General features: G+C 43.5%; 3 protein-coding genes across 10 annotated transcripts in view; 1 reads left to right on the plus strand and 2 right to left on the minus strand.

Annotated features, from left to right (window-relative positions):
- The window catches only part of farp1 (FERM, RhoGEF (ARHGEF) and pleckstrin domain protein 1 (chondrocyte-derived)), a 63,386-nt gene extending 50,692 nt beyond the window's left edge, over positions 1-12,694 (plus strand). For all 6 annotated transcript variants that reach the window (XM_076303589.1, XM_076303593.1, XM_076303591.1 and 3 more), the window contains exons 16-27: positions 1,453-1,586; positions 3,823-3,904; positions 4,391-4,628; positions 5,155-5,285; positions 5,540-5,608; positions 6,154-6,243; positions 7,726-7,808; positions 8,251-8,363; positions 9,209-9,372; positions 11,746-11,853; positions 12,123-12,274; positions 12,538-12,694. In XM_076303589.1, coding sequence (XP_076159704.1) covers positions 1,453-1,586; positions 3,823-3,904; positions 4,391-4,628; positions 5,155-5,285; positions 5,540-5,608; positions 6,154-6,243; positions 7,726-7,808; positions 8,251-8,363; positions 9,209-9,372; positions 11,746-11,853; positions 12,123-12,274; positions 12,538-12,619 — 1,446 coding nt within the window. In that variant the 3' untranslated portion in view covers positions 12,620-12,694. The remainder of the gene's footprint in view (positions 1-1,452; positions 1,587-3,822; positions 3,905-4,390; positions 4,629-5,154; positions 5,286-5,539; positions 5,609-6,153; positions 6,244-7,725; positions 7,809-8,250; positions 8,364-9,208; positions 9,373-11,745; positions 11,854-12,122; positions 12,275-12,537) is intronic.
- Positions 12,695-13,426: 732 nt separating this feature from the next.
- On the minus strand, positions 13,427-15,110 carry LOC143142593 (gamma-glutamylaminecyclotransferase-like). Its single transcript, XM_076303599.1, has one exon. It carries the CDS (start codon positions 14,588-14,590, stop codon positions 14,117-14,119), a length of 474 nt encoding a protein of 157 aa, XP_076159714.1. The 5' UTR covers positions 14,591-15,110; the 3' UTR covers positions 13,427-14,116.
- An 85-nt stretch (positions 15,111-15,195) lies between these two features.
- LOC143142592 (gamma-glutamylaminecyclotransferase-like) lies at positions 15,196-18,954 on the minus strand. Of its 3 annotated transcripts, none has more exons than XM_076303596.1 (3): positions 18,897-18,954; positions 18,711-18,783; positions 15,196-16,521 (listed from the first exon to the last, which is right to left on the minus strand). In XM_076303596.1, exons 2-3 carry the CDS (start codon positions 18,747-18,749, stop codon positions 16,021-16,023), a joined length of 540 nt encoding a protein of 179 aa, XP_076159711.1. In that variant the 5' UTR covers positions 18,750-18,783; positions 18,897-18,954; the 3' UTR covers positions 15,196-16,020. The 3 variants fall into 3 exon arrangements, with proteins under 3 accessions (XP_076159711.1, XP_076159713.1, XP_076159712.1); XM_076303598.1 differs by having other exon boundaries at positions 18,707-18,783; positions 18,897-18,910; XM_076303597.1 differs by lacking the exon at positions 18,897-18,954 and having other exon boundaries at positions 18,675-18,765.
- Between the last annotated feature and the right edge of the window lie 384 nt (positions 18,955-19,338).

A 19,338-nucleotide genomic window follows, 5' to 3' on the forward strand; every position in this document is an offset into this window, starting at 1 on the left:
CTCTCTGGCCCCTTTCCTCTACTACACTGAACAGCTGGGCTGCACCTTCTGCCTTCAAAGGCCTCCAACCACACCTCCATCTCCACCTCTACCTCTCCTCTCCTCTCCACCCACCCGCCTTCACTGGGCCCAAACACACGCTCCCCCCCCCCCCCCCCCAAAACCCTTAGAGGTGAAACGGTAATGTTCAGCAAATTGCTGTTGTTATTATTGTTTATGATGGCCTTTGTTGTGCTACACCCACGTGTGTGGCAGGGGCGTGCAGAGACCTTTGAAGGGGCAGGGGTTCAAATTTTAAAAAAGGGCACATGGAACAACATGTTCTTGTCTACACAGAGATCATAGGCTATAAGGCTACATCTTATTGATTAAATTCAAAGCTAATTTTAATAGCCTAGAAATCTAGACGCACCCTAGCGGCAGCAAATATGTTATTGCCTAGTCTGGCTTGTCAGGCTATAATTTTAATGTTTATCACAGTGAACTACCACCATTAGCAAGCTGGTGTCTTGCAGATTCACGTGCTGTGCGTGTGGCCACTGAGTAAAATGACGCGCAATGTAGCCTACTGTAAAAACGACGTGTGGAGTTGGGTTAGTTAAACAACTACAGTAGCCTATGTCGTCGGGTTATGACGATTTAGAAAAGGTTTGCCTACTCTGTTTTATGAACTAGGTCTACTAACCTAAGCTACTATAACATAGAAACCTAAACAGAATATGTTATGAACGTTCAGCCTTAGATTTTCGAAGCTGCCAGGTTATTGAATTGGATGGACCATGACATGGTTAAAACGGGTTTGATAGCCTACTTCATTAAACATGAAACAACTTTAAACATTTTATTCTCTATCTCTAAGCTGAATACTATTGCATGTTCAGATAGGCTAACTGCCAAGTGACCTTACCGTGCTCCCAAACGTCTCCAGCAGCACTGTGCCTGCGTGCACCTTCTGAGAGTTCACTGAATGTTTGACGTCACGGATTGGTGGCCGCAAGGTATTTCAATTAACACAGAAAATTTTTATTTTTGTAAATTTCTAATTTCACAAACTATTAATGAGACATTTTAGCGAATATTCACGTTGGAACTAGCGGAAGTATTACAAATTTTAAAAAGTAAAAAACGGGTCTTGTCAAAAGGGCACTTGGACATCAAAGGGGCAAAAGGGCAGGTGCTAGAGCCCCTGTAGCCCCCCTTCTCTGCATGTGCCTGGTGTGTGGGGAAGTTAAGTCATCTCATTAGTTGGAAGTTCCTGTTTTAAAGGCTGGGATGACTAAACAAAGCAACAACAACAAAACACAACAACAGTGGCAATTAGAAGCAGCAGTGATTTTATGCAGAAATGCATCCCCAGTGTGCAAACACTTGTATGGCGTTATTGTTTAATTTAATAGTAATTCCAGAATGCTTTTGTCTGTGTGTGTGTGTGTGTTTGCGTCTGTGTTCCAGGGGCTCCATAAATTTATGTCGAAAGAGGAGGCCTTGCCGGACTCACTTAAGAATGTAATATTTGCCAACTTCGAACCCGTCTACAAGTTCCATGATGCCTTCCTGAAGGAGGTGGAGCAGCGACTGGCACAGTGGTAGGTGTTATGCATAGTGTTTGTGTGTGTCTGTGTCTATGTGTGTGTGGAGGGGGAGGTGGTCCCTACATCTTCACACATACAAAAAAGTGATCTTTATTCCCCAAGTAGGCTGTTGATGGATCCCCTTTCATGTGAGACTCAAAACAGCAATTACAGTGCGTCCAATTGCTCTGGCCTAAAGGCCCTGTGTTCTTCACATGGGGACATGAAGTGGTATTCAGTACCTGAGCCAAAGTAATGAGCATGTGAAAGGTTACAGGCTTGCAAAAGACTCAAATAGCCCCCTGAGACAGTGGTCAGGCATACCAATTCACCTGTTTTACAAATGTAAGCAATAACGATGATGTATTTATATTTATCAGTCAGAATAGAAGTACTGTCTGGTTCAGGCTTTACATTAAAAACATGAAAAGGTCCTTGCAGTGTAAAACCAAATCTCTCAAAGGGGGGGGGGGGAGAGCAGTCAGGTAAGGTTTTGAATCAATTCAGCGTTGAGACGGGTAAAGAAACCCAGCGGTGCTTTCGACTGACAACTCAAGGGGCCCTAATGAAATAGTGTCTGGAGCAAAGCGTACAGTTTCCATCGTTAATTACAACATCAGAGTCAGTGAGTCCCAGCACCACCATCAAATCGCCTCCCGCTGATCTCATTTTCAGTGATCCGTGGTGGCTCCGTCTAATCTGGCCCTCGCTGACCCCAGAGGCCAACCGCTCTCTGCTAATCTCTCCGCAGCGAAGGAGGGGGGGGGGGGGGTGGTAGTGGGTCCTGTTCCGTCACATCCCGCTTGAAAGCGTCTCAGGTTCCCAGGTTGTCACGGCAAGAGGGAGAGCTCTCGTGGGGGTTTGAGGGGGAGGGGGGTTAAGGGAGCCTGTGTTTGGTCTACCTTTTGAGGGCTCTGGTTATGAGGGAATGTGCGATCACTCCATCACTGCTCTGAAGTGTCTTTGTTAGCGGAGTAGAGTGTGTCACGCTATACTGTATCTGCCCTTACTGGGCCAAGACCAGTGAAGTGAAGCGGTCAGAGAGGGACCGAGACGGTGCTTCTAGTCTGGTCCTGATCAATCCTGATCTGATCAGCTACCGCTGGACACTAGGATGAGCCTCGCAATCTCATCGCAGTTCAGTATGTGCAGCTTCTCTCTCAGCCTTTTCGGCATGTAGGCTTCTCACTGAAGTGGGTCTACTCACAGGAGAGTAGTACCTGGAAGTGGAAGGTTATTGAATCTTAGAGAGGAAACAGCACTACACAATCGGTTGGTGCATTTGCCATGATGAAGCGTTTCTTCCCAAGTTGTCTCGGCAAAACAAAAGGAGCTAGGGCTGTGTGAATTGACCTGACAGTTCAATGATTTCTCAACGGGGGCCTTTTCCTTTTGAAATAGAATGAGATCTGACAATAACAAATGGACCAAGCGATGGGAAATTCCTCTAGGCCCTCCAGTTCTCCCTGTGTGTCTCTACTGCGCTGTTCTGGATGATCCCTAATGTAATTTATACCCAGGCTGTCTTAGCCATCTCTTCTGAGAAAGGGAGAGAGAGTCCGCTCCACTTGTAGGACAAGGAGATAAATCATGTTGGGGTTTTTTTCTGTCCTCCTTCGAATTTTCGCGGCGTCTCCACCTTGACTTGATTGTTGCTGCTAGTTGACAGGTTGGAGCTTTGAGTTACACTGTGTGTGTGTGCGTGTATGTGTGTGGGAGGGCGAGGTCATAGAAGGGTTAATGCCAGCGCTTCCCTCCAAAAGCGCATAACCAATTGATTGCTGCAGTGTAGAGCCATCTAGTGGTCTAAACTGAGCGTTACAAAAAAGCCACTCCACTGTTACCTGCTATGTAGCTGCAGTACCCTTGGTATGAAGAAGATATTTTATGTGTGTAGGAAGGCGTGCACTAAGTAGATCCTGTTCTATATTTCCATGAAATGTATCACTGCATCTTTTACTTACATCTATTATGCACTAGTATGTACTGCAAACAAAGTTGGGGCTTAATATAATTTATGCCTTAGGGTGTTTATATGGAGGCATAGGTTCATGAACTCTTCCAATAATAGAGATACAAACATCCTTTGTATGCAATGTTAACTGTCTCATTGAGACAATTTGTGGATGCAAAGACACATAAAACTCTAGGGCCTGTTTGTCCCAGTCTCTTCCTGCAACGTGGCCTGACTGGCGTAGCTCAACCACAACAAACGCTGACGAATGCCCCATCCCTGTGCTTTTCCCACCAGGGAAGGCCGCTCCAACGCCCACATCAAAGGGGACTACCAGCGTGTGGGAGACGTCATGCTGAAGAACATCCAGGGCCTGAAGGTGGGAACAGCGCTTCTCTGCAGCCTGCAGACTGCCCCAGTCTCAGACACTAATTGCATTTGGTTGTGGGCGGCAGGGTGTGAGGGTTATGGGCGGAAAAAAACATTATCATGTCTAGCCAGCCTTAGGCACCAAAATACTTTAATACATTTAGTAAATTAACATTGAATGGTTATGATAAAGACGTCAGTAGCATGCCAGTCACTCAGGAGTGTATCTAGTACCAGTGTCAATCAATATTAAATATTTATGTAGAATATTTTAAAATATATAATAATAATATATAAATAATATATAAAAACAGTTTTATTAAAACAGCTCATAATAGTTATGTAAAATATAAAATGTGTATGTGGTTTGAAAGTTAATTGTGGTTAGGATTATAATAGCACTTTGTTCACTACCTCTTTGTTATTTCTCTCTCCTTCTTTCTTTCTCTCTCCATCTTTCTTTCTTTCTTTCGTTCTTTCGTTCTCTGTCCCCCAGCTGATGACGGGTCACCTGCAGAAGCAGTCGGAGGCGCTGCTGGAGCTGGAGCGGACGTGCCGGGGCTCGCGGCGGCTGGAGGCGCTGTGTCGCGACTTTGAGCTGCAGAAGGTGTGCTACCTGCCGCTCAACATCTTCTTCCTGCGCCCGCTCCACCGCCTCATGCACTACAAGCAGATCCTGGAGCGCCTGTGCAAGCACTACCCCCCCACCCACGACGACTTCAGGGACTCCAGAGGTATGGGGCCGCCGCACTGAGTGGCTCTTATTGGCCTGATGAAGATCTGTTGAAATCGAAACGTTGCCTTTTTCAGAATTAATAAAGTATTTCTTGGAGCCCGTATACAGTGTGCAGACCATCTCCTTTTCTCCCCCCGTACTGAGGGGCTGTCTGTTTTGGTTTCATGGGGTCTGGTGGGATTCAAGACTCCTGCCGATTTCATTAATTGAGAATCCAAGCTAGAGTCTATGTTGACATTAGAGGTCTCTGCGACATGTTGAAAGCATCTGACAACATCTGTGCAGTATAGACAGATGCCTAAAGAGTTTTATGTAGCCTGAACAATTCATGAATTGGCCCATTCATTCATTCATTGTTGGAGATCAGTTTTAGCATAAGTCTGATGCACATTTGTGAAAATGTTAAGAAATACTATTGCAAACAGGACAATGCAGTTCAATGAATATGTGTCAATGTAGCAAAATGAGCAGGCAAGTAACAGGGAAGTTGTGTGAAGTGTTTCTGATTCTCTTCTTGATTGCAGCTGCTCTGGCAGACATCTCCGAGATGGTTGCCCAGCTCCACGGCACCATGATCAAGATGGAGAACTTCCAGAAGCTTCTGGAGCTGAAAAAAGACCTGATGGGCATCGACAATCTGGTCATTCCTGGCCGGGTAAGTTTGGGTCAAATTCACAGTAAGAATCCACTCATCTATACAGTTGTTTATTTTTGTATGTGTTGTATGCAAAACAAATCCCCCTGCTGTAAAATGCTGTAAAAATCAAGTTTCACCCAGAAAGGCCCGACTCTTGAGAGCAGAGCCTCTGTGGTTTACCCCTGAAGGGATCCAGAGCACTTAATACCCAGTCTGCGTTATCTGTGTTCGTGTTCATTAAAGTGGTGTTGGCTTTGTTCCCCTGTTGGCAGGAGTTTATCAGGTTGGGTTGTCTCAGCAAGCTGTCTGGGAAAGGCCTGCAGCAGAGAATGTTTTTCCTGGTAATTTCTTCCTCGTTCTTCCCTCTGTTTTTTGCTCCGTATGTGTACGGCCAGTGAAACGCATTAGTCATTGTCCTTGAACTTTTACAGAAATGTCTCCTCCGGTTTATTGTTCTTTTTAAGATGTAATTAAAGTCACATTCATTTTTAATGCAGTTAAACAAACGTAGCAGCTGCTGGTATGGTAAAATCCATAATTGTTATCTCTAGAATGTTGATAAGGGTATCAGCAGATGTGCACAGTGGAGCTCCGCTACCACAGATGTGAGGACAGCAGAGCCACTGAGCTGAGCTACTGTCTGCACACCATGAACAGTCATCAACACAAAAGAGTGTGACCTTCACCGGGTCACTGCAGCATCCTGTGTGTGTGTGTGTGTGTGTGTGTGTGTGTGTGTGTGTGTGTGTGTGTGTGTGTGTGTGTGTGTGTGTGTGTGTGTGTGTGTGTGTGTGTGTGTGTGTGTGTGTGTGTGTGTGTGTGTGTGTGTGTGTGTTTATTCATCCGAGCCCTATTTTTAACTCTCTTTCTTCCTGCCTGGCCGTAGTTCAATGACGTCCTGCTGTACACAAGTCGAGGGATGACGGCGGCTAATCAGTTCAAAGTGCACGGCCAGCTTCCTCTCTACGGCATGACGGTGAGTCATCATCATCATCACCGCCGCCCCCTTCCTCGTCGCCATCCTCATCAGACGCGCACATCAACGGATGCATGTGTGGATGTGTGTCCTCCGCCCCTGTGTGCTACTGGAGCTCAGCTCTCTAAAAGAGGACAATTTGCAGACCGTGGAAATGATTTTCCTCTCAGTGAAAGCAGGAATTAGAAAGAAAGGACATTTTACTCTACCTCTATTAGAGATAAAATACATACATCTATTTCTACCTAGCTTGAAGAATGATCTTCTGTGTTGCCAAGTGTTCTAGATCAAAGTGCATCAGTAGATTTATTTAAAGTGTCTTTCTGTCAACGCCGAGCTTAACACAAAGTACTAAGGAGGATTTTCCAAACTTTCAGTTGTCTTAATTTGCATTCTTAACTACCGTACAAAGATCATGGAGCTCACCAGAATCTTTGCTTAACAGCAGCAAAGCTGTCCTAGTCTGCCCAGCTCCAAGCTCCCACTGTAAGCTGGAGTAAATGGATTTTAATTTGAGTGCACCCCTCCCTCTGGACTCACTCTTAATTGCAGTCGAACACAAACAGAGTCAGGCATTGTTCCTTTGCATAAACATGCTTCAGTAAGGAGTTAGGCAGTGCATTGAGTTGTCTTGGCACTCAACGCTGAAAGGCATGTCCCATGTTGCCGTGTAAACTTATTATGACATTGATTGGATACAGAAACAATTACAGTGGCTTACGCAGTATTGATGCAAGGGAAATCCTGTGCTGTGATGGATGCATTGTGTGTTATTGCAGTTATATGTAGATTTGAGTAATTAATATTTTCGGCTCTCCAGATATAGTGGGTAATTATAGATGATAAGATGCAGTCTGCAATTCTAATCCCTATACACCTTTTGGTCAATGTCAACACATTTTCCTCAGTGCTGTTTGTTCAGTGTTTGCGTAAACAGTAATAACTCCAGTGTGTTTGTACACAGACTTGGCTCTGTAAATGGGAAATAAACATGTTGGCTGAGATTGAGCAATAACCAATCCCACCACATGCTTCAGAGCACAGAAGGGTATCATTTGTGATTTTCTGTTGAGCTCAAATACCAACAACATGCTAAAGTATTTTTTTAGGACTATTAATGGCATCAGGTTTATGTTAGCCTGCCCCCTGCTGGTCAGTGTTGAAATTAACACACCAGTGATTGTTCAGTGTTATTTAACTCAACATGATTAATATTAATTGTATGGCTTTCATGTTTGGTCTGTGTCAACGTTGTATATATTTGTGTTGTGTGTTTCATATTCAGTAGGTTTAAGACACTGATTGTATGGTTTGTGTGTGTGTGTGTGTGTGTGTGTGTGTGTGTGTGTGTGTGTGTGTGTGTGTGTGTGTGTGTGTGTGTGTGTGTGTGTGTGTGTGTGTGTGTGTGTGTGTGTGTGTGTGTGTGTGTGTGTGTGTGTGTGTGTGTGTGTGTGTGTGTGTGTGTGTGTGTCTCATTCTCAGATCAGAGAAAGTGAAGATGAATGGGGTGTGCCTCACTCCTTCACCCTGTTTGGACAGCGCCATTCGGTGGTGGTTGCAGCCAGGTGGGTGCCCCCTTTGCAAGACATGACTAGAAAACATTTTACAAGGCAATGTGAATAGAGGAAGACATTTTCAAGATGACTACCAGTTTGTGGAGCATTCTCTCAGTATAGCTATAATCCCTGCATTTTTGTCTGACTATTCACCAAGGAGTGCCTACATGATTGTGAAATGATAGCTAGTCAGTTAATAGCACATGGAGTTGATGAATTAATCAAATAAAATAAAAATTGTCAAATCAGGACTATGGTATGAAGTACTGCCCTAAATGGAATTGTTTTGCTATGATGCAATATTTTGTGTATTTTAAAGATTTTTCTAATTTAAAGATTAGAATTTAAGAAGTTAATAATAGATTACATTATTACAGTCTACAATCTACAGCTTCATATTAAGAAATAATGATTATAATGTTAACAGTCATATCTCCATGTGCTTGGGTAGCTCTGCTGCTGAGATGGAGAAATGGATGGAGGACATCAAGATGGCCATCGAACTGGCTGACAAGTGCAATGGACCCTCTTCAGAGGTTCTCGGTAGCAGTCTGACAGACAGTAGTAAGTTCTTCAATTCCTCCCTTATCAGACACTGTATCCACTTAGAAACAGACCTGTACTTATTGTATTAGAAACTTATGTAATGCTTCCTTTGACTGTTTAGTCTTGGACTGTGATTGTAGTAAATAGTACATATGTACTCAAGTGTACCTCCTTATATGTGTTATAAGCCATGTGATTGTTGATGTATATGCTTGACGGGTCCTCTCAGGTGCCATTTGACACAGGAATGGATCAGGTCCCTATGTACTGGTCCTAAATCTGGACCTGATCCAATAGTTAGTTATCAGGGATTTGGTAGCCGCAGGTCAAACAAATGCCTGTAGACCTGTATTATGACTGTAGTTTGTGGCTAATGTGCACGTCATGTTGGCATTCTGAACAGTTTGTAAATTGAGATAAGCCTGGGACCCTGAGAGAGACCTTTAAATCCCCTGCACGGCTTTGTCTCTTACAGGTGGAGATGGAAACATGAGCTATGTACCTCCCTCCCACCTTTGTTCCAGCATCTCTCTCTCTCTCTCGCTTCTAACTGAATTGGTGTTCTTTTCTATAGCGAGTTATTTTCAGAGAGAAAAACAGTGGTCTAAAAGTACAATACAACTGATGATTATCTTTGTCTAGGGAGTGTCTGGTGTTCTATATGTATTGTTACAGATGTAAAGAGGGTTTTGGTCTTTATGCTCTTACTCCAGTGAGTATGGATGAATTGTGGGACCATCACTTTCTATAGAACAGTGCTTGCTGTCTGGTGGTGGTGATCCATTTCTCCTGTGAGAACAACAAAACACATGAACCCTTCCCCTCCTCTACCATTAAATCGCTGCCCTTACTGAATTTCCCAGAATCCCCTGACGAGCCCGGGGTGGACCAGGAGTCTGAGGACGATCTGAGTTCCTCGCGCACGTCCCTGGAGCGGCAGTCACCTCACCGTGGCAACACCACGGTCCACGTGTGCTGGCACCGCAACACTAGCGTGTCCATGGTGGACTTTAGTGTTGCCGTGGAGGTATAGTTTACCCAAAGTCATACCCTCCTCTGTGTTTATGGTCGTATGTGTGTATGTCTATGTCTGTATTTTCCCTTTTGTGGTCCGCGTACTAAGTGTCTTCTCCGTTCATCTGTGTTGTTTGGTGTGTTAATATCCACTTCCATCCCTTTTTACATCCCTTTAATGGGTAGGGACCTCAGGTGAGACCTTCCCTTTAAGTGGCCTGAAATTGACCTTAGTGTACTTGCATGCAGGTGTATGCACTCTATATTTTGACCTTGAACCAGACTGTCAGATGAGGATACTGTTGCTCTCAGGATGAGCTCAGCTTGGGTCAGTCAAACAGATAGTGAGGGGGTCAGAGTTTGTTGGTCAGCACACTGAACAAATTAACACTTCCAGTGTGAAATTCAAATTGGCCTTTACTTCCTTTTTAAATAGAGAGATAAGAGAACTTGACAGACAGAAGTTTTTATTTATTCAGACAGACTGCCAGACAAAGTGGTAAGTGCTGAATACTCATCACGTTCTCCTTCACAATGGGGTCTGTCTCTGGGAAGGAGCTGTTACTCCGCGCAGTCCAGCTTTACCCATCATGCCACACAAGTGAAGGTCTCCCAGTAGGGCCATGCTCTGTAGAGGCCACGTCCCGTTTTCCTGTTCCCTCCTTCTCTCCTTTCCTTGTAGATTTCCTCATCACTACATCTGAAAGTCCCACTTGTTTTACAGGCCAGGACAACCTCAATGCTCAAAGAATGCTAAAGTTAGCGAAATCCTCAAAAGAACAATGCACAGTGATGTTCAAATCTGATGAATCTGGGGCGCGTTTCCCAAAACCATAGTTTCAACCAAAACCATTTTGTTGGTTGCAATGCAATTACCCATTGCCAACCAACTAAGTTGCTAACAGGTTAGCAACTATGGTTTTGGGAAACGCACCCCTGAGCTATAACATCACGTGGCCCCATTTCAGGTCAAGCAGCATTGACTGTCCAACTCTGCTGCCTTTCTCCCCTCGGAATGGTGATGGTGGACTTTCCTGACCTCTTCTTCTGTGCTCTGTCCATTTCTGCCCCTAACGGCTCTGTGTATGTTATCCTCTTTGTGTCTCCTTTTCTTCATCTGTCTCCGTTGCCTGTCCATGTCGTCTTCTCGTCCTCTTCCTCTCTGGTTCTCTCTGTGTCTACCCGTCCTGTCCTCGCGTGCTAAGAGGACCCTAGTCCAGTCAGAGGCCCCGAGGCCGTACGGCTCCTGAGAGGCCAGGGGCCCGTGTCAGTCTCAGTGGTGTGCTGGTATCGAGCCCTCAGCCTCTCCCTCAGTGACTCCTTCAAGAGTAGAGAGGTAATGAGAAATGCCTGCTCCTACACCACAGGCTGGGTAATTTTGGCCTGCTTTCTTTCTGCTCTCATGATGACGTAGTCCAAACGCTACATTTGGCTAAACCCTAACAATAACGTTGGTTGTTGGCAAAGTCCCCAAGGAGATTCATCTTCATTGTTGCCTGAGTAAAGTTGAATGCAATGAAAACAAGATGAAGCTCCTATGCCAGAAGGAGAAAAAAAAAGTTTCTAGGTTGTTAGCATTTGTCATTTGTCTAGAAGGCACAGCTAGCTAACCGTGGGTGCATTTTGTGGACACTATACAGACGGGCTTGGTTTGGCAGGGCTCAGTGACAACCCTCATTAAAATGCAGCAGTCCTGTCAGATTTCTGTGTTGTAGAAGCATGTTCACCTGTCAGGCTTTGTTTTTGTTTAAGAGTCTATAATCAGCAATTACCAGGCTATTGATATTAACCACGGTGACTGTTTGAATTTATGGCTGGTCAAAGTCATTTTGAGGGACTGTGTATTTCAGGCATAACTGTAATGATGTTGGACTGGGCATGTAATCCAACTTGTGACGGCCGGCTAATTTGTACATTGTAATGAAATGTCATAGCTCCTAGAATAGTATGACATCAAGCCATGTAATGTCTAGTCAACTTTAAGCCTTGTACCTTTTATATGAAGATACTCTGTCTGTGCATATCCTGAAGCTGTAATTAGCCTTTCAGACAGAATGGGTGATTCATGAAAGCATTAAACAAGCAAATAAATGCCGGTGGCGTGAACTTCAGGGAAACCCCATTGTGTCAATAAGCCACAGCTCTTTAAAGCAGCCAAGGTTGTACCAGATTATGTATGGGCCAATGAGAGATTAGGATAACACAGATGGAAAGCCATTTTAATTAAACAGGTTCCTGCTTCAGTGTTTCAGCTGACCAACTGTACTGACAATTCAATGTGTGTGCTGACAATGGTCTGTCACAGTGCAGTACAGTACAGTGTGTATAAGCATACTGCCACATACATACGAGACATCTGATGTTTTATTTGTCTCTTTCCATGAAGAATCAGCTGTCTGGGAACCTGCTGAGGAAGTTCAAGAACAGCAACGGCTGGCAGAAGCTCTGGGTGGTCTTCACCAACTTCAGCCTGTTCTTCTACAAGACCCATCAGGTTAGGCCCAATCAAGCTGATTGGAGCTCATTGGATCAGAAACCATAATATGTACCAATACATGTAGATAAAGTACACAGAACTTGTTCCTTCAAATCAAACAAAAGTATTCTAATATTGATTATTATAATTAACCAGCCTTCACACATTTATGATTTAAACCCCTTTGTGTTTGCCATACTCTATGGATTGTGTTTTAGATATGCTCTGTAAAACAAGTCATTTATTGATTGATTGATTGATTGATTGATGAGTTGGTTGAATTTCAGGATGATTACCCACTGGCCAGTCTGCCTTTGCTTGGCTACTCGATAACCATTCCGTCAGAGTCTGAGAACATCCACAAAGACTACGTGTTCAAACTCCACTTCAAGTCCCACGTCTACTACTTTAGGTCGGAGAGCGAGTACACCTTTGAGAGGTACTGCTTTAGTTTACTCCACATTCAAGTTCAATTTAATGTGCAACAAGTTAAAAAAACAAACCACATTTTTAAAAATGCGTCAAAGTCAACTTGTCAAATGCATATGCTAAATGATTGCAACACAGTAAGACATACAGTACATTCATAAATGCAGGTTAGGCTGATTGGTAAGTGCAGAACTGTCTTGACTTTCCAGCCTGTTTTGCCCAGTAACTGTTGTGATGCCCCCCTGTTCTTTCCTGTGTTGCGTGTCTCTGCAGGTGGATGGAGGTGATCCGCAGTGCCACCAGCTCCTCCAGTCACGCCCGCTTCCACAGCCGGAAGGACCCCTACCCCTACTGACCCCCTACTTGACCCTCCCTTGAGCATCTGTCGGGGAGGCCTGACTCTCCCCCCGCCCCTTCTCCACCTCCACCCCCCCCCCCCCCCCCCCACAATACGTATCACTCCTGACCATCCATATCAGTGGAACACAGTGACCCACTGGCCTTGCAATCAGGTTGCTCTTCATCAAGCTGCACAGAGGATGAGCCGTTCATTTCCATTAAGATCTGTTTGGCTCTTTGGTAGCATACCAATGGTGACACTATGCTGTTCTGTAATGTGGATGGACCGTCACAAATACAGATCACTTCAGGCAAGTTGATACCGTTTTGACATTGTATCCTCTTTTTTTTGTTGATCTTGTTTGTTTTTACTCTTCACATTTCACAGAAACCTGAACACCGTGTCTATGCATATCTGGATGTTTTCAAAGTGTGCTGGTGGCATGAGACTACCACAGAGACTTTGTAGGGGTTCTTACCCAGTTTTGGAACCTGTTTTGTTTTATAGGTCATTTTATACAATTTGTAATAAGGTGAACCACTGTGAATCACTTAACGTTTTTCCAAAATGTATAATGGTACATCATGTTTTGTTTCTCAGTCCATTTCACTTACAACTCCAATTGTTGTGTTTTTATTTCTTGAAGGACAGAGTCTGCCTTTTCATCCCTGCTCTAGTGCCAAAATATCTGTCTATATATTTTTTTTTTCTCTCTCTCTCTGAATGCTGTCCTTGCCTTTATATCAGTTTTTTTAAATGTTGTTGATACGTTTACAAGGAACCATTTTAGAAAATAGTGTTTCCTCTACAGGAATGCCGTAATAAAGAAAAACACCTTATGAATGATGGACAAATGGATTATATGGGCAAGAAAATGTGTGATGGTCAATGTTTCCACAATAAATATGAGACTTTGGTCATTTTGGTCGTTTGTTGTATGTAGTGATTATGAAAGCATACTCTAGGGTGTGTGTGCGTGTGCGTGTGTTCAACACAATTTAATTCCTATTTACTGCTGTAGTTTGTACTTATTACTTTATTACAACGTATTAAAATCATTTGCATTTGAGTATTTTTATGCTCTCATAATCAAGTGGGCACAGAACAATCACAGTAAAACACTCTTAACCAATACAGACAGATACAGGCTTTCTTATTTAATTATCAGCACTCCTACCTATTCAAGAAAGCAGAACATGTAGTTATACTCAAATGACTGTACGGATACCTGGTTTATGGATGTCCCATCCAAATCTTAAAACGGAGCAGGAGTAGTAACAGCAAGCACTTATGAACAGGGTGATCGACAGGAATAGTATTAAAAACTACTTTCTGAAACTTGAATTTTTTGTCTTTTTTAAATTTCTTCACCCAAGGAAGATGCAGTGATCATTCAAGCTAACCTGTGGTACAGAAGACACCGCTGTAGTGTAGAATACAACGCCACAGGAAGTCTCAATGTTGTGACTACAGGTTTCAGTTAACTAATCACACAAAGCTAATCAACACTTCCTAAAGGTGAGTGGTAAACACTAAACCATGATCACCATAGGAGTCATAGTTCTCATAACTCTGCAACGTCACCCACTCCGGCTTGTAGGTGGTGGTGCTGTAAGTGAAAGCCTCCATTGTGCTCCCTGTGCTTCGCACTGCCCCAGCGTCCTCCGCCCACTCCTCCACCTTCAGCTTTACCAGGGTGCGTTGGTACATGTCAGGGGTGCGTTCAAAATGGTCCAGGAACGCCAGCATCTGGTCGTCAACAGAGTAGACCTCCCCCTGGACGTGGTGGCCTTGTCCAGGGATGTTCAAGAGGAACGGGACGTTGCCTTTCTCAGCGATCACCAGAGGGAACTTGTCAACGGTGCTGGCTCGACCACGGAAGGAAGCCTTCCCATTGGCAGGGTCCAACATTCTGAAGTAGTTAGGCTGGCCCTTCTTTAGCGTCCCGTAAACAAACACTAGAGTCATCTGGACTGCTGCTTGCATAAAGGCCACTAATCACTGTGTAGAAAACCAACCATTCTCCGTGTCAGTCCTCCCCTAGGTCTCCAAAGATCAGAACTGACTTCAGTCACTTCAGTCATTACATAACTTTTCTTTCCTATCTGATCAAAGATAAAGTGAAATACCTTTGGCTGTAACTGTCTTCTTGTTTTCACACTGGTGTGCCCTTATTGCATAAGCATTGAACTCTTTTGCTGGTCACAATGTTAATGTTCAACCTCTCCCTGGTTGAATCTTGAATGAATGGATCACAAGAGGAAAGAAGAGCATGAAGGTGAATGTGTTTACAATAAATATGAGACTTTGGTCATATAAGTCGCAGATTTTAACCAGTGGTCCGGAGCCCACTGCTGGTCTGTGAAGACATTGTGGGGTATACCTGACCGTGCATTTATAATGTACAGTAGTGATGATGATGACTTCTTTTTACTTCAGGTTGCGTCTTAGTCAGACAATCACCTGATGTGAGTGATATTAATCTGCAAGACATGAAATTGTATGCTGTATGGCTAAATGATTGACTTTCTGTGTACTGTATACTGAGCAGTTAGTAAAATAATATTGAAATAAACACACTGTGGCCACTATTGTCCAAATAAGTGCCTTTATTTCCACAACTCTATTGGTACTAATTACCAATCATTTATCTATTATGCAGAACTGTCTTTACGTAATCAAACACATTTGTCAAAAACATAATCAAGTAAAGTGCCTCTTTTAAAAACTACCAAGAGGTAGGTAAAATGCATCACATAAAAACCTATTAGTTATAGTTAGTTATATAATCTTAAGAAAATATGATTACTTGTGCTTTTGCAGCAGCAATAACTAACAGATATGTTATCCTATTTGTCATAAACTACCTACTCATGAAAGCAGGACGTAGAACATGATCACATTTCAATTCTTGGAGATCTGGTTAGTTGATGGAATGGTTGTTGTAAAGTTACATGGAGTGTTATGTCTGATTAAACTCTGAAACCATTAGGGCTAAGAGTAAAACCAGTGATAAATGGTACACTGAGTGATTGATAGGATGACAGGCAGCTTATGTCATCATTCCTGAAGTGGAAAATATCTGGACCCAAACAAGAGGTCCACTGATCCTACCCTGAGGTACAATAATTGCAATGCAATTTCAGTAACACAAATCAGAATGCCTCATTACACAATGCCTAAATTCAAACATATGGAAAAATTGCTTGATGTATAAGTGACCTACATTACCAGACGTTGACCAGATCATGTTGCCAAATATATTTACAAACAACAGTTAACAAACCTGATTTTCACCAGGCACTCCTTAAACTCACAAGAAACTGAGGTTTAAACCATACAAATTTAAAAACTGTCTTTAGTCAGACCTAACTACTTTGCCTACAACAAGAGATGATCAGTGACTGGACTGGATTTTAATCCTCCCTGGCTTCACGGGTCACATACTCTAGACCATGATCACCATAAGCATCATAGTTCTCATAACTCTGCAACGTCACCCACTCCGGCTTGTAGGTGGTGGTGCTGTACACGAAAGCCTCCATCGCGCTCCCTGTGCTTCGCGTAGCCCCACCCTCCTTCGCCCACTCCTCCACCTTCAGCTTTACCAGGGTGCGTTGATACATTTCGGGGATGCTCTCAAAACGGTCCAGGAATGCCAGCATCTGGTCGTCAACAGAGTAGACCTCCCCCTGGACGTGGTGGCCCTTTCCGGGGATGTTCAAGAGGAACGGGATGTTGTACTGGCCAGCAATGACCAGAGGGAACTTGTCAATGGTGCTGGCTCGACCAAGGAAGGAAGCCCTCCCATTGGCAGGGTCCAACATTCTGGAGTAGTTGGGCTGGCCCTTCTTCAGAGTGCCATACACAAAGATTTGAGTCATCTGGACTGCTGGAAGCACAAAGGCCACTAAGCCCTGTAAGAGAAATTCAAAAAGTCCATCTCAGTTTAGGCTCTATCAAGACTAAGGGCTCTTACAGAGTCAACGCATCGCTACGCATACGCGCCCGCAAGGCTACGCATCGCTACGCTTCGGCCGCCATTATGCGTCGATGCGTAGCAAAATGTGTCATCCCAGTTTTTGATACGCGACGCACTGACGCATGCAATACTATGCGTTGTCGGTGGGGGCGACACTGCGAGTATTGTACATTATGTCAAGTATATGTTATATTTACAGAAGAAGGTTTGAATACAATGGCCAGAGAAGAGGAAAAATTATGCAAGCTTCTCTTTATTTTACGGTCTATGGAGCTCCACATTGTAGGTTACATGCTATTCATTGTGTATAGCATGATTGTCACTTGGAGGAGACTTCAGACTTGTAGATAACTTACGTTAGTATAGTTAGCTAACCGCTGCTAACGTGCTAGCATCGTCACGTCAGAAAACCATGGGGCTGTGCACATGTGTTAGTGTACATTTATTCACCATATATTAATAACGTTTAAGTGGCTCTGCAATGTAGGCTATGTTTCCGTTTATTTACAGTACCATGTTCCTTACATGACATGACCCAGTGTCCTTGTAACATGCAGTCAATCTAGCACAGCGAATCACACTCACCTCCCGTCTATAGTTTGTCACCCAACAAAGCTAGATATTACTTTTTATACGTGTCTCCATGTCATACTGGAGTCTTTTTGAGAATTCTAAATTAAATATGATCCGTGGCTCTCCAAAAGAGCCTCTTGGGATGTAACTTTTACAGACAGCTTGAATATCACTCAGAATGTCAGTCACCAGTGACTGCTACCCCCTGTTGCGTGAGCGACGTAGCATTTCACTTATCGGCCGCGTTGCTTGCGTCCAGCGTGTAAACTATGAAAGGGAGCACGTCGCTCGCGTCGCTAACGTTGCTTGCTCGCGTTGCTCGCGTTGACTCTGTAAGAGCCCTAAAGGGCTAAGCTACACCAGGCGCGTAACTGAAGCGTTCCGTTCGCGACGCGTAAAATCCATTTTAGATGAATGGTCTATTATTTTCGAACGTACGCCGTCTGGTGTAGCTACTTCCATTGATTATAATGGAAGCTAATTGTTGCAGCAGACGCAACACGAACGGATGCTTCAGTTACGCGCCTGGTGTAGCTCATCCCTAACGCCTGTGATCCACTAGCATGCGATGCGAATTCCCCAAATCGCAACGCAACCCTCCATGAAGACGCTTTGATGGGCGTTCCCTTTGGTAGATGGGTGGAAGCGGCAGGGCAAGCGGCAGGTAGCCTAGTAAACAACCAAACAAAATGTTTCCCTCCACTATTTTGAAATTACGGAGGGAAAGTCACATCTATAAATTAGTTTGCAAGTTGGGCGGTCATTTCAATCATGAAGTTGCCCCTGTAGGATTCTAGCCACACATCATACAAACACGCAAATGTAGACACTGCTATGATTATTTTTTCTCATCTGACATGTTTCTGTACGTTGGCGGTAACCACCGGAAAATTAGGTTTTGTTTAGGCTACGTGATGATGGACCTCCCCTGCGTTTTGCTCTACTATTGGATACTCGCCTCGCGATGGACGGATTCATTTGCATAAAGTTGGGGATTGCTGAACTTTTTGACGCGCCGCAGCCACAGCACTCGTCGCACCGCATACCCAGAATCCTATGCGGGTGCGGAATTCGCTTCTCATAGAAATGAATAGGGATACTGCGTCGCGGTGTTCGCATCGCATGCTAGTGGATCACAGGCGTAAGGATGTTCTCCACAAAGTCTTATCGCTGGTTGCATACATTCATGCAATTTCATTTAAAAAAGAAAAACTCTAACAGAACTCTAACACATTGTAATGTATGCTTTCAATATGTTCCTTGTACTAAGTAGCCTATGTTAATTTTTCACAAGGAAACAATCCTTGTTAAGAAATGTAAGTTGTAGGCCATAAGCTCCTCTACTACAGTCGTATGATGGACAACCAGTCTCAACTGCAACTTTGCAACTTTGCAGTTCGAATATGGCCATTAAATACCGGTAAGTACGCAATTATTACACTTTAAAAGGCCTGTATTTAAATCAATGAACATAACTCCTACGTCTATAGGCCTATAATAATTATGTTAGCCTACTATTTATCTGCGGAGATTCTCACACGACTCACTCACAAGTGCTGAAGTGAGCAATGATGTTGTTTTGATTCTCATTCCATAAATATCGGAGAGACCTGGAGTCGGTGACCTGCAACCAAGCACATAAAAAGAATTTAGGCTACATGGGAAAATAATAATAACAATACAACAAAAATATATTGTCATGTTGCACACTATTCTTTTCGATAAAAAGAGTCTTACTTTTACTGATCACGTCACACGCTGTCCAGGAAACAGCTGAAACAAAATGTATTCTTCGACGATTTTTTTTTTCAACATATGATTTATTTTCACTTTTTACTGCCTCCTACTGTACAGGAGTGTAATCATGCACGTCATTATTATAGCTGTTAAACAGAGAATAACCCATCTATCATGTTTTGGGAGCTTTCTTATATCTACTGTACATGAATGTTTAATGTATGCAATTTCTTCCTGCTTTAAATTATGCATGTAAATAAATAGCATATAAATATGTAGGCCAAGACCTATCTCATTTCATTACTGAATAAACCCAAAGACTTTAACAACTTTAAAGGCCTACGCTATAACTCAGGTCCTGCCTTGTGGTGTTATGAGTCAAAATGATAAAGGCTTACACTTTAAAAGGCATATATATTAAGCCTACAACAATAATAATTAC

The sequence above is a fragment of the Alosa pseudoharengus genome, unplaced genomic scaffold (genome assembly GCF_046254945.1).
Source record: "Alosa pseudoharengus isolate Yale_2024_CS ecotype anadromous, Long Island Sound unplaced genomic scaffold, YU_APseudo_1.1 YU_APseudo_1.1_scf_24, whole genome shotgun sequence".
Taxonomy (NCBI): domain Eukaryota; kingdom Metazoa; phylum Chordata; class Actinopteri; order Clupeiformes; family Clupeidae; genus Alosa; species Alosa pseudoharengus.